This window comes from Papio anubis, unplaced genomic scaffold, assembly GCF_008728515.1.
Source record: "Papio anubis isolate 15944 unplaced genomic scaffold, Panubis1.0 scaffold20, whole genome shotgun sequence".
In the NCBI taxonomy this organism is placed as follows: domain Eukaryota; kingdom Metazoa; phylum Chordata; class Mammalia; order Primates; family Cercopithecidae; genus Papio; species Papio anubis.
In genome coordinates, this window is record NW_022162022.1 from 182,007 (window position 1) to 195,907 (window position 13,901).

Consider the following 13,901-nt stretch of genomic DNA (forward strand, 5'->3'; position numbering starts at 1 on the left):
CTACTGATTTTTGTACATTGCTTTTGTGTCCCAAAACTTTATTGAAGTTTATCAGTTCCGGGAGCCTTTTGGCAGAGTCTAGTGTTTTCTAGGTATAGAATCATATAGTCAGTGAAGAAAAATAGACTTATTCTTTTCCTATTTGTATGTTTTTTTTATCTCTTTCTCTTGCCTGATTGCTATGTCTAAGACTTCCACCTCTTAAATTTTTTATTTTTTATTTTTATTTTATTTATTTATTTATTTATTTTTTGAGATAGAGTCTCACTCTGTCACCCAGGCTGGAGTGCAGTGGCGTGATCTCGGCTCACTGCAACCTCCGCCTCCCGGGTTCAAGTGATTCTCCTGCCTCAGCCTCCCAAGGAGCTGGGATTATAGATGCATGCCACCATGCCCAGCTAATGTTTGTATTTTTAGTAGAGACAGGGTTTCGCCATGTTGGCCAGGCTGGTCTCAAACTCCTGACCTCAGGTAATCTGCCTGCCTCGGCCTCCCAAAATTGCTGAGATTACAAGTGTGAGCCACCACATCTGGCCCCACCTCTTATTTTTTGAGACCTCTTCTGTAAGCTTCCAAAACATTTCCACCTTATCATTCTCTTTCTGCATCTCTAGTCGCTGCTGTCCTTTCATTTTTTCACATTTTATTATGAGTATTTTTAAACGTATAGACTATTTGAAAGAATTATGCAGTGAACACTCACAAACTCACCATCTCAGTTCTACAATTAACATTTTATTATATTTGCTTTATTACATATATAGCTGATTATCATCCATTGATCCATCTTATTTTTGATATGTTTCAAAGTAAGTCGTACCTTTTTACGTTATCATTTATTTCATCTCCTCCAGTAAAAACACAAGCCCTGCCATACCACCACATTAGCACTCTCCCAGGCTCTACCCTGCTTCTGGCAGGCCACCTGTGTACACACTTCCTCTAACTTCTCTGTCTTTGGCTCTTATGTATCTCTGTAGCTGTAATGCCGCACTGCACTACATTGCTTACCTATATCAAGGTTGAACTCAGCATTTTCTCCCTGACTCCAAACTTGATTCCTCTACTGATTTACTCGTGTTTATTAATGGCACTGACAATCTTTCATTAATCTACAATCTTCTGTTGTTCTCACACTTTGGGCCCCATATCAGTTCAGTCTTCAAGACCTAGTATTCTACCATGAAAATATGTTTTGAGTCTATCCAAACTTTTCCACTTCTACTGCCTCTTTCTAAGTACTGGTCCTCACTTGCCTAGATGATTCTGAAAGACCCTTTCCTGACTCCAATCTCATTCCCTCAAACCCTCCTGCACAGTGCTGCCAAACTAATCTTTCCAAAGACATTGCCCATCTCAAAGGCATCAAGCGGATCCCTCCCTCCAGTATATTGCTGATGAGATTGTATGTACAGGGATGATCGAAGCTCTCTGGATGAGATTTTCAAGGGTGAGACGTGAGCCTGGCACAAACCTGAGTAGAGTAGAGATCCAGTCTACCAATTCAAAGTTAGATAGAGGTTGGCTACATGGCCAATGTTTATAGCAATGTCCTGAAAATCACTTTCTGGCTGAGACTTGGATTGAGTTCTGGAATGCGACTTCTCAAGCAGAAGCAGTAACCCTCAGGACACAGGACACTGGTAGCCTTTAGAATCCCGCAGCCCAATCAGAACCAACTCTGCAGCTCCAAGGTGATGAACTATGAAAAGTGTACACTGTTCACCCAAAATATCAGTTTACTTTTCTTACTTGTCAAACATTTCCTGTGTCAGAAAGTGAAGTCTGCTATATTCTTCTGGGAGTATTATTAATTTTTTCTTTTAAGTTTATGAATGTGTACTATGTTTGTAAATGTTTCATAATTTGTTGTTCATGCAGCCTGGAAACTCCAAGTGCAGCAGTGTATATGAGAACTGTTTAGAACAAAGCAGGGCAATAGGTATGTACAATGCCCTTCTCCATCTGCCACCCTCCTTATTCCTTGTAAGTCCTATGGACATGTGTGGCCCTTGCTCTTAAATACTTCATTGAAAAGTCAGGTATCTACCACTAAACACACAATCCTTTGGCTGTAGGCTTCTCAGAGAAGCCCAGAATGTTGCATATGTGTCACTAGGGAGGTTCATGGTTCTCCCTTGCTCTTGTGCGATCTGCCATGCTGATGGTTTTGCTTTATGGAGTCTTTTGCTGCCTTGACATCATGAAAGCTCTCTCTCTGGAAAGGTGCTTTCTCTGCTCGAAACCCAAGGGAGTTCTACTTCAAAGATCAGGAGTAAGCTAATGTGAAAATTGATGCCTGTCAGATCCTTTAGGATTAAGATAAAACCTTTATTCTGGCATGGTACAGGGAACGAAAGGATGTCTGAAATGTGAGAGTCTCAATTAGGAGCTTGTCCACCCCATATTTGCCAGAGTATTAAATGTTTTATTACTGCATGTGATCATTGATGTTGGACAAAACATTTCCACAGCATCAACTATCAGATTGGAAATATATTTTAATTAAAACAAATTACACTGTGAGTTAGTCATTTTAATTCCTGTTAGTTGTTGATCATATTTATTTCTTCAGGAAGGAAAGTTTTACAGTTTTAGAGGGAGAGATGACTGAACTGTGTAAATAATGCAGTGGAGAATAGAGATGGATAACCATATTTAAGAACTCAAACTAAATTAGCAGTAACTTGCCATCTACAAGACAGTCACTTCCAAGGATACTTTTTTATTTCTTATGGAATTACACCAATGTAATATATTAATTTTATTATTTTTATATCATGAAGGATATATGAAGATTTATTCTTTCTGGTATAGGTATGATTACCACCTTCCTCTATCTTGTAAACAGAGTAGTGAACTAAGGCAGCATTTTATTTTATTTTATTTTATTTTATTTTATCTTTATTTATTTATTTTTTTGAGACAGAGTCTCACTCTGTGGCTCAGGCTGGAGTGCAATGGCGCAATCTCAGCTCACTGCAACCTCAGCCTCCCGGGTTCAAGCAATTCTTCTGCCTCGGCCTCCTGAGTAGCTGAGATTACAGGCACCCGCCACCATACCCAGCTAATTTTTGTATTTTTAGTAGAAATGGGGTTTCGCCATGTTGGTCAGCCTGGTTTCAAACTCCTGACCTCAAGTGATCCGCCTCCTTTGGCCTCCCAAAGTGCTGGGATCACAGGCGTGAGCCACCATGCCAGGGCTAAGGCAGTATTTTAAGTTCTGTAAAAGCATGCCTTCTTATGATAGAAATTAAAATTCCATGCCATTCTTTAAAGTTATTTAAAATTCCAAACCAATCTTTAATAACATTACGAAACAAATTAAATTAATGGTAAGTATGAATCTCTTAAAAGTTATGCTCTCTGGCAGCCATACTTCCTTCCTCTCTCCTTTCCCTCATCCTGGAGGTTCTTAACCTAAGGATTTAATAGTCAGGAATGTATCACGCATGCCTTGTGGTATTGCAACCATGTTCTCCCCTGTACTGAAGCTCACTTGGAAATACCTCCGTGTCCTATTTTATCTCATGCATATATTCTTAATTTATTCAACTCTTTATTTAATGACTACTTATTGAGGACTTCCCAAGGGTCAGGCACTGTGCTAGGTGCTAGAGCTAGAGACACAACTGGCACTCTTGTAGTTTGCAGTTTAGCCAGGAAGATACACCTTAAACAAATGCCTACAAGTATGATGAGTGCTTCAAAGCCCAAGATGCTATGGGAAGAAATAATGGGAAAACCTAACTTAATCTGGGGGGCTGTAGAGGCTCTCTCTAAGGAAGTGACAATCAAACCAAGGCCTGAAGGATGAGTGGGAATTATCCAGGCACAGAGAGGGAGGTAGGAAGCAAGTAGGAAAGGGACATAGGGAGAGAGGAAGAGAGAGCAGGGGAAAGAGAGAGAGAGAGAGAGAAAAAAAAAGTAAATGGACACCAGAACTAAGCATGCCAAGACCAGTTCCCAGATCACTGGGACAGAGAGAGAGCTCAGGAGTAAAGAGAGAAGGATGAGTGTCGAACCTACAGCAGTGTCCTAAGGATCTTCATAATGTTCAGTCCTGCCCAAACACCTCCCTTCCCAGCTTGTTTCCCTCCTCTCCATTAAATAGTCAGCATAGCCACATCCGTCCTGTCCTCAATAACCCAGCTTCTGAAGGGAACTCACGAATGAAAGTCTAGAAATGGACATTTCTAAAATTATGTTGAATGGGCTAAATCACAATACTACCACAAGAAAAAGGGGACATGGCTTCCCTTCTTTTTTCCCCCAAGAGTTCTCAACTTGATTAATTAAAAAAAAATTATTAAAACACCCATCTCCAAAAACATAAATTTATGAAGGAATTAATGGATTTGAAAGTATTTCCACGTTTATTCAAGATTTTTCTTTTTGTAAGTGTAGTCTTGCCATATAATTTAATTTATTGTTTCAGATTGTCTTAGTTTTTTTTCTTCTTTATACCAACAAACAATATAACCCCTTATTCTTATTTGCATATATATTTCCCTAAGCCACTATGAGAAGATCCAAACACATTAACAAACTTTAATAAAAGTTTGTTTGGAGCCTGGGATATATTTTTATAGAATTAATCCTAGCCATGATGGTTGACTCTTAGACAAGTGTACTATATTCTACTATTCTGGTTTGCCTATATTGAAGCTTAAATGTATATTTTGTAGTGACAGATAAAACAATAGAAAGTTCTATTGCATACTACTTTTCTTAATGGTGGCTCTAAGATAATGATTGTAACGGGGAACTTCAGAATCTTGAGGAGGTGAGATGGTGTTTGCAGTTAAGAGAAGTCCCTCACCTAGATACTTTGCTCCCCCGTAAATCACTGAATTACAACATCGTTTCCATAAAAAAGCCATTTCTGAGTTCCAGTGAGGAACCAGAATGCTCAGAGGCTATCTCTCCAAACCTTAACTAGTAAAACCATGGTGGGATAGAAGGACTCAACCCATGTCCCAGTGGCCATGACATGTAAGGTCTCCCTCCTACTATGGCAGGAGGGATTTTCCTACTGCAGTGTCATTTTATCCCTAGGCACCTATAAATCAGGTAATCCTACCTTGAGACCTGTCTGTGATTACTTGGGCATGTTTTTTTGTTTGTTTGTTTTTTGTTTTCTTTTTCGACGGAATTCCCCTGTTGTCGCCCGGGCTGGAGTGCAATGGCTCCATCTCGGCTCACTGCAACCTCTGCCTCCCGGGTCCAAGCGATCTCGTGCCTCAGCCTCCCGAGTAGCTGGGATTACAGGCATGCGCCACCATGCCCGGCTAATTTTGTGTTTTTAGTAGAGATGGGGTGTCTCGAACTCCCAACCTCAGGTGATCCGCCCGCCTTGGCCTCCCAAAGTGCTGGATTTACAGGCGTGACCCACTGCACTTGGCCTACTTGGGCATGTGTTTTTAAAGTAATCCGAAATTCTTTACCAATGAGTAATTTAAGAACAGTTGCCAGAATAGCAAATATGTAGTTTTTGTGGCTTTTCCCAGAGATTCATATATAGGCATTTGAGAGATACCTATAGAAAAATTTTCAGTAACCTCCCAAGAGATTCATTTATTCAAATATTGACTTCAAACGTGAATTCCAGTGTATTATAAATACTGCAGTAGCCTCTGGTTGTTGAAAGAGTTAATTCTGTGTATCACTAGACATAGAAAAGATCCTTATCCTTCATACTTGTGGAAAAAATCCCTCATGGAAAACAATAATTAGCAAAATAGAATAATGTTTCCCTGACCTTCCAGTTAAAATTGAAATGTTGATATTTTTAATCAAAAAGACATTAAGTTCCCACAAACCCTAAGGGCTTACACTTTAAAATGTTGTTACTTACAGTGTATACACTTTGTATATATTTATTTTCCTCTACAAATCTTCTCTTAGGAAAGTTGGATAGGGTCTTGGAGTAACACTTGGCACAAAGAACTTTTGGAAAGCATACTAGCTGGCACGTGTGTCTAAGCCCTCGTGAACCATACACTTCAGCCTAGAATGATTTTAAATTTGGATCTGGGGTGGGCTTTTTTTTTTTTTTAATTTAAGGCAACATTACCAACTTAAATATGATGGCACATATGAAAAAGAAACGGATGGCAGTTTCTTTTTTTTTTTCAGTACGCTATTGTGCACTTACAGGTGGCAGTTTTCAAGAGAGGCTGGACATAAACACTGATGCTTTTGGTGTCATCCTACGGGATGGTACAATTGATGTGGTTAGCTCAGGCTAATGCTTTGTGAGGGGCAGATGCGTTATCACCCTGTGCTATGGGTTGATCCAGAGTCTTCAAAATGTGGTGGGGTTAAATATGCCAACAAAGGAAGATTGGATAGACATGCAGTCATTTGTCCAGTTAGCTGATAAACATTTTTCTTTTGAGCACGTGCTTCATCCCAAGCACTGAAGGTGCAGAAGATACACAGACTAGATGGGTTCTAGTCTTTCCTCAAGGACACGAGGAATTTGCAGTCTCAAGGGGAAGACAGAAGTAAACAGATTCTTGCAGTATATCATGAAGTGGCACCATTCCCGACCTTGGGGAGGGAAGGATTCAGGGGAAGGCTTCCTGAAAAAGATGGTTTCAGAGCAGAATCTTAAAGGATAAATAAGAATTAGGTAAAGAAAAGGAGGGGGAGGATATTGCAGTAACAGATAAGCATCATGTATGGAGGCCCAGCATCAATGACTAAATAATAACTGAGCATCCGTGGGAACTATTTATCGAATACCTGCTATAAGGCAGGCACTATGCTCAGTGTCTCACCAACATTATTTCACTTAGTCCTCACAACAGTATTTTAAGCCAGGCACCCACACTTTACAGATATGAAAACTGAGTCTTAGGTTAATTAACTCATCCCAGACCACTCAGATAGTAAGAGATACCACAGGGATTTGAACTCAGGTCCATATGAAATTTAAAAGCTGACCTCTAGCCAGGCCCGGTAGCTCACACCTGTAATTGCAGTGACTCTGGAGGCTGAGGTGGGAGGATCACTTTAACCTAGGAGTTCGAGGCTGCAGTAAGCTGTGATTGCACCAATACACTGAAGCCTGGGTGACAGGGTGAGATGTTAACTTAAAAAAAAAAACAAAACTGACTTAGCCACTTTCAAGCACTTTAGATTTTATTTCACTTTCAGTAAATTTTTATGAACAGGCATTCCTACATAAATGGTTATTTAATAATGTATAAGTTGTATACACATGTGCTAATATATTAATATGCATATATCATAAAACACACAAATATAGGAAAATTTAAAGTTAGAGTAGATGATAAATGAACATTTTTTACCAAGACTTGCTAATTACAACAGCTGGATGCTATCATTAGATAATATCTCAAGGTCTAGTATGCATTTAGAGCATTTATTGAAAAAGAAAATAGATTTAATTGCTGATAATTTGAACATTTGAGGTGCCAAAGCTCTGATCTGATTAGATCATTCTTGTTTATAAGCTCATAATGCAGCTAAGGAGGAGCTTGTACTAAAAGAATTATCCTTAATCCTTCATTTCTTTGCAGTAATTTTTTAGCCGCTTTCCATTTGTAAAAGCAAGTTTAGTTTAAACTAGATAATATAACTTATAAATCCACTTAAGCAAATGGAAACTGTCTTATATGTGCAAAATGTACAAAACGAATGAGGCACCCTGTCAACTCCTCCCTTTGTAGAAACCTCACTCTTGTTTTAGGATACCCCACATACAGAGCATGGCACATTTCAAGATGACATGTCACAGCTGACAGACAAGGAGTAAAGGAGAAGCAGGTGGTAAGACTGCAGACTTCTGACTGGGCTTCTCCTGCTTGGTGTATTCTTAGTTTCCATCTTGGTGTATTCTTAGTTTCCATACTATGAGTTACAAGTATCATAGCATTATTCACCCTGATGTGAAATTCAGTATGTGGTTGGTCCTTGGACCACACTGAAAAGGTTTAATGACTAAAGCAATAGAAGGACTAATGTTGTCTTTCATTATGGCAAAGGAATGTCACTAGTTCAGGTGCAGCCTCATGATGACCCTGAGCACAGCTGGCTAGCTATATGGCTGGCACATATTCTGTTTAACTAAATAATAGAATAGAACTTAAATAATAGAATGAATTACTCACATGATACGGACTTTGGAGGTTGTATTCATCCGGTCTTATGCTGCTAATAAAGACATACCCAAGACTGGGTAATTTATAAAGGAAAGAGGTTTAATGGACTCACAGTTCCACATGGCTGCAGAGGCCTCACAGTCATGGCAGAAGGCAAAGGAGAAGCAAAGGCACATCTTACTTGGCAGCATGCAAAAGATCTTGTGCAGGAGAACTCCCATTTGTAAAACCATCAGATCTGAGACTCATTTAGTAGGAGGAGAACAGTATAGGTAAAACTGCCCCCATGATTCAGTTATCTCCATCTGACCCTGCCCTTGACACATGAAGATTATTACAATTCAAGATGAGATTTGGGTGGGGACACAGCCAAACCATATCAGAGGTCTAGTGAAAACTGCTAGGAAAGCAGAGATCTAGTCTGGTCTGGAAGGTCAGGGAAGGCCTTCCTAAAGATAGAGATGTTTAAGTTAACATCTGAAGGATGACGGTGATGGAGAAAAGGAGAGAAGAACATGTTAATTAGAGGAGACAGCCTTTCGATGTGAGATCATACTGCAGGAAAGCCAGTGTGATCCCAGGCAGAGGCTGGGGAGGAGAGAGGAAGAAGGGTAGCTGGGTAGACACAGCAGGGCCTACAGCTTGTTAAAGAGCGTGGGAAGCAATTGAAGAGGTATATGAAACTTCTGAGAAATATGACCAGATTTGCAGTTTTCAAAAGATTATTTGAGCTACAATGTGTAGAATAGTATGGAAGGGGAGAGGACAGATTAATAGAGGAGGAGGAGATAACCTGAGGCTTGAGTTCTTTTCATTGAATAACAGAATTAAACATCAGCAATTGGTGCAAGGCTGAGGTTGGCAAGAGCAAACTTTGAGCATAGAAAGAAGCCAGACTTCCTACTCTTAAGAATTTTATTGTGTTCATTCATTTACTTCTTATTTATAAATTAATTTAGTTCACAGGAAATAAGGATTTAAAATTAATCAGTTTTGAAAAGGAGTTTAATTATAGATATTCAAGTTCAATATGACATGTGTGTTTTCCTGATTCCTGGGCAACCCCTCTGAGCAGTGTTGAGTGTGGGTTTATGCTGTTTGCTGAGACTATCAGCCGTCTTTCTTCCATGGCCGGTCAGTCCTCTTTAGATCTTCTTGCTTGTCTTCTGTCTGCTGTTGATGTACTTGGTTGGCTGGGGGCTGGGTCCGAGAGGGGAAAGAAGCCCAGTGAGAGGGTGGCTTTCTCTCAGAGACTGGTGCTTCTTTTGATTTTCCAGGTCAAACCTAAAAGTTAATATTCAATCATTGTATAGGGTGGGGCATGGCCTTTAGGTTTCTATGAATTCTAGACTCAAACATGATTCTATTTACTATTTACAAAGCAAAAAACATAATGTATTGATCACTACTAATCACTACAGGTAATGTCCATCCAAGAGGGGTGCAGTCCCAGCGAGATACCTCATTATTGAAGCACACGTGCCGAGTAGATCTCTTTGATGACCCCTGCTACATTAATACACAGGCTCTTCAAAGTACACTTGGCTCTGCTGGAAATCAAAGCTCAGCCCAACCACTGGGGAGCCCTTGGCACTGCGGAAGTAAGTAGCTACTCACTGTCTGTATTCATTTCTTAGGGCTGTTGTAACAAATTACCACAAACAGAAATTTATTCTTTCTCAGTTCTGGAGGCCAGAAGTCCATAATCAAAGTGTCAGCCTGGTTGGTTCCTTCCGGGACCTCTGGAGGAGAATCCATTTTATGCATCTCTCCTAGCTTCTGGTGGCTACTGGCAATTCATGATGTTCCTTGGCTTGTAGACACATCACTCTAATCTCTGCAACTGTCTTCATATTGACTGCCCCTGTGTCTCTATTTCTTCATCTCCCTTTTCTTCCTGTTACAGGACAACAGTCACTGGATTTAGGAGGAGATGAAATGATTGGATGAGATGAGACTAATCTCATCTCAAGATTGTTAATTTAATTACATCTGTAAAGACCCTTTTGCCAAATTAGGTCATGTTCACAGGTACCAGGGATTAGGATTAGGATTTGAATTTATCTTCTTTTTTTTTTTTTTTTTTTTGAGGCAGGGTCTGACTCTGTCACCCAGGCTGGGGTACAATGGCACGATCACAGGTCACTGCAACCTCTGCCTCCTGAGCTCAAGCGATCCTCTCATCTCAACCTCTGGAGCAGCTGGGACTACAGGCACACAACACCATGCCCAGCTAATTTTTGTATTTTTTGTAAAGACAGGGTATCATCATGTTTGCCCAGGCTGGTCTCAAACTCCTGGGCCCAAGCCATCTGCCTGCCTCAGCCTCTCAAAGCATTGGGATTACAGGCACCACCATGCCCGGCCTTGAATTTATCTTTTTGAGGGTTACTGTTTAACTAATTGTACTATCTCGCATTTCAAGGAGGCTGTTTTCTTGGTCTCATTTTCAGGTGTTGAGTTATCTTTCTTTACCTATATCCTTCACCACAGTTAATATTGATTAGAGCTTTGTGGAGTTGTTTAGGGTTTCAAGGTTTGGAAATGTTGATTTTTGAATAATCCTTTCAAATACTTTAAATTTACTTCCAACTTTTGATTTCTGCTGTGTACTTTTGCTGAAAGAAGGGCTGTCAAGGCCGGGAGATAATTTTGAATTTGTTTATTTGCATGAATCACAGTGGCTACTGTTTCTGTTAGGGATAGCATTAATTTTATTCATTTCAAAACCCCTTAATAAGTCATCTATAAAGCACTAAAATAAGTTGGCTTCTTTCTTCACCCACGTACTGTGGGTAAAACACAATAAGACAAACATCTTTCCTGTCAAATTACTATCAGGGGTAAATGCATAAACAGGAACATAAGTAAAAATAAAACAAGCCAAAAGTCTATAATCAATGGAAAAATAAACAAACAAAAAATGCTTTTCATAAAATATTGAAGCTTGTTGTGTTCAGAGATTGGCATGCTGTCAAATTTGGTTTGAACCAGTCACTGAGAAGATCCTTTTAATAGTCCAGGAGATTTCTCCAGAACTTCCAAAGACAGCTTTCCAGCTAGTGTGGCTGCAATGCCAGACAAAATTGAAAAGATTTTGTTGAGCCTGGACCTCAGCAGACCGTCTTAACTGTCTAGATGAAGAACCAGGGGTCCTCATTGTCAGCCAGGTGACAAGTGGCCCCTCTTTATGCTGACTTTCTAAGATCACTCCTGACACCCTATCCAACCAAGCTGGATTCGCTGGAAGCAGATGCTAAGATGAAGCTTGGCAGCAGGGTCTGTAACATGATCAATATCAGGAAGCAATGGAGAGGAAGTAGGATTGGCCGGAATGGGAGATGGGACTACAACGCAGGACTGACAAAGCCTCGGCCAACACCAAAAAGCCCATGTGGTCTGTCAGAGTTGTCCTACATTGGGCCCAAATGGCTGGCCCTATATAGCCCCATTTATCTCAGTCTTGGGATGTGGGCCACACCAGGAAGGTCAAACCCTGGCAGCTGAGGCAGAGCCAGAAGGGCTGGTTAGCTGCAGGCTGACTGCTGACACCTGGGGCAATGGTGCTTCCTTGAAGGGAGATTTGGGTAGTGCATCTCCGTGGCTACCACAGAGGACATCTTATGTGGCGGGTGATGAGATGTGAAACAAATTTAGATTTTTGCTGTTAAGCTTACTCATCTGTGCAATGGGCAATGTCCTATGTGGATAGGTAATGTTTGTTACAACTTTTTGGAAAAAAATCCTTTCTGGACCTTAGATTTTATAAGAGCATATTCTTGATACTTTTCATTTCATGGACTTTTCAGAGCCACACATATTATCAGAGAACTTATTTAGTGGGTGGCCCAAATTACGTGATTTGGAATATTCTTTGATTCACAACTCCAGTTCCTTTATAATTTAGTCTCCAAAGTTAAAATTATTCATAATCCAAGCAAAGGAACTTTGCCTTTTGTCATAGGCCATTCAATAATATGAAATGGCAAAATTAATACATAACAAAATTCCTGTCATTCATTGAAAATAAATAAAGTCTGCCTTGTCCAAAATTGTAATGTTAAAATGTATTTTCTCTGACTCTAGCCTTTTTTCCCCCACCTTTCTCCCTTTTCCTGCTTTGGTGGCAACATATTGAATAATTTAGGCCTTTGGTACGCTCTCCCTCTTTATTTCCTGTTAGGATTTAATGTACCATAGCCCTTCTGGGCTCCTTGCTGCCCTCTTGAGATTAAATTCAACATTGCTCCCTCCAAAACAAATCCACTCCAAAACCTTAAATTATGTTGATTTAAGAACATTTAATAAAGAGATGGAGTGAGGCTTCATGGCTTACCTGGTTAAAGCGCCTGTCTAGTAATAAAGAGATGGAGTGGGGATAGCTTTATACATACTTTTTTAATAAAATGTCTTAACTTCACCTTTAACCTTCCCCCATAATGGATCCTTCTGTTTTCTTCCTTCCTCCCTCGAAAATCCTCTTTAGCTTCTTTAGACATATTTAGCCTCCCTTAGCCGGAAAAAAAAGCTTTTGATAATTCAGTATAACCAAACCAAACAAAAACAAATCCAGAGTTACTAAATATCTCTCAGGCATGCTCATAGGGCTCCTCAGTTCATCCTGTCACACTACGAACAGAAAAAAGGTTCCGACACAGTCTCACCAAACGTGGCACAAAGATACCATGAGTTCCGGTACTAGTTTTTATTTTGATTTATTGTTAGTTTCTGTCTCAGTTGCCATAACAAATACCGCCCCCACCAAATGCTGTAGTGTAAAAAGGGCTGACATTTATTTATTTTACCAAAAAGCTCAAAGATTGGTGCCATGGGATTGGTAGGAGAGCTTTGTCATTCTCAACATCTGGCTTCCATCTCTGGTCCAAAGTGGCTGCTTGGGCCCTCATCATCACATTTGCATGCAGCTAGTGGGAAAGGAGAAAAGCAAGAGGAGCACATATATATTTCTTTAAAGGACATGACCAGAAGAGGCAGACATCATTTCTTTTTACCTGCCATTGGCAGACCATAGACATGTGGCCACACCTAGCTGCAAGGAAGGCTAGAAAAATTACTCTAGCTGGGTGCCTAGCTAAACTTAGGAGTTCTGTGATGTAATGAAAGGGAGGATAGATATTGGTAGATGACTAACTGTCTCTGCCACAGTACACCTATCTGCCACTCAAATATTCGTGAGCTTTTCTTTTCACATAAAACATATTTGCCCTCTCCCCAAGGAAGACATTGCAAGTACTTATACAATTACAGCATCTAAGATTAGATGAAGATCCTTATTATCTGCCCAGTTGTCTGCCACCCTCCATACCCCAAATTAATGGGGGAATAGGAATAAGATAATAGCAGTAGAAACTCACATTCTCAAAAGGGAGGAATGCAACAGCATGGGACAGCAGCCACTGGTCCACAGCGATGACCAAATCTGGCCAGGCCAGAGTTCTGAAGACTGAGCTGGAAGTGGAGAAAGCGATTTGCTTGGGTACTGGTTTGGCTTTATGAGAGGACTTTTGGTGTCCACTGTCATCTGTGGACCCAGACCATGCCATCTGGGTTGTTCCTGCCATTATTCTCCACGTGCACACTTAAAGTAGATATTGGAGAATGTGCCTTTCTCGGGGGCTTTGCCACTTTTACAGCCTATTTCCCACTGTGGTCATGAGAGATTAGAGTTTGCTTCAGGGGCCAGAAGCCGTGGACAAGAAGGGATTGTGATTTATTTGGCAATGTAGTTTCCTTGAAAACTTAGCAGCA

The 13,901-nt window shown here is 40.3% G+C and overlaps 1 protein-coding gene across 1 annotated transcript in view; it reads left to right on the top strand.

Annotated features, from left to right (window-relative positions):
* LOC116272789 (SHC-transforming protein 4) overlaps nucleotides 1-13,901 on the top strand; it is a 142,872-nt gene that overhangs the window by 114,657 nt on the left and 14,314 nt on the right. The window contains exons 9-10 of the mRNA XM_031661596.1: nucleotides 1,882-1,942; nucleotides 9,554-9,733. Of these exons, the coding sequence (XP_031517456.1) occupies nucleotides 1,882-1,942; nucleotides 9,554-9,733 (241 nt within the window). The remainder of the gene's footprint in view (nucleotides 1-1,881; nucleotides 1,943-9,553; nucleotides 9,734-13,901) is intronic.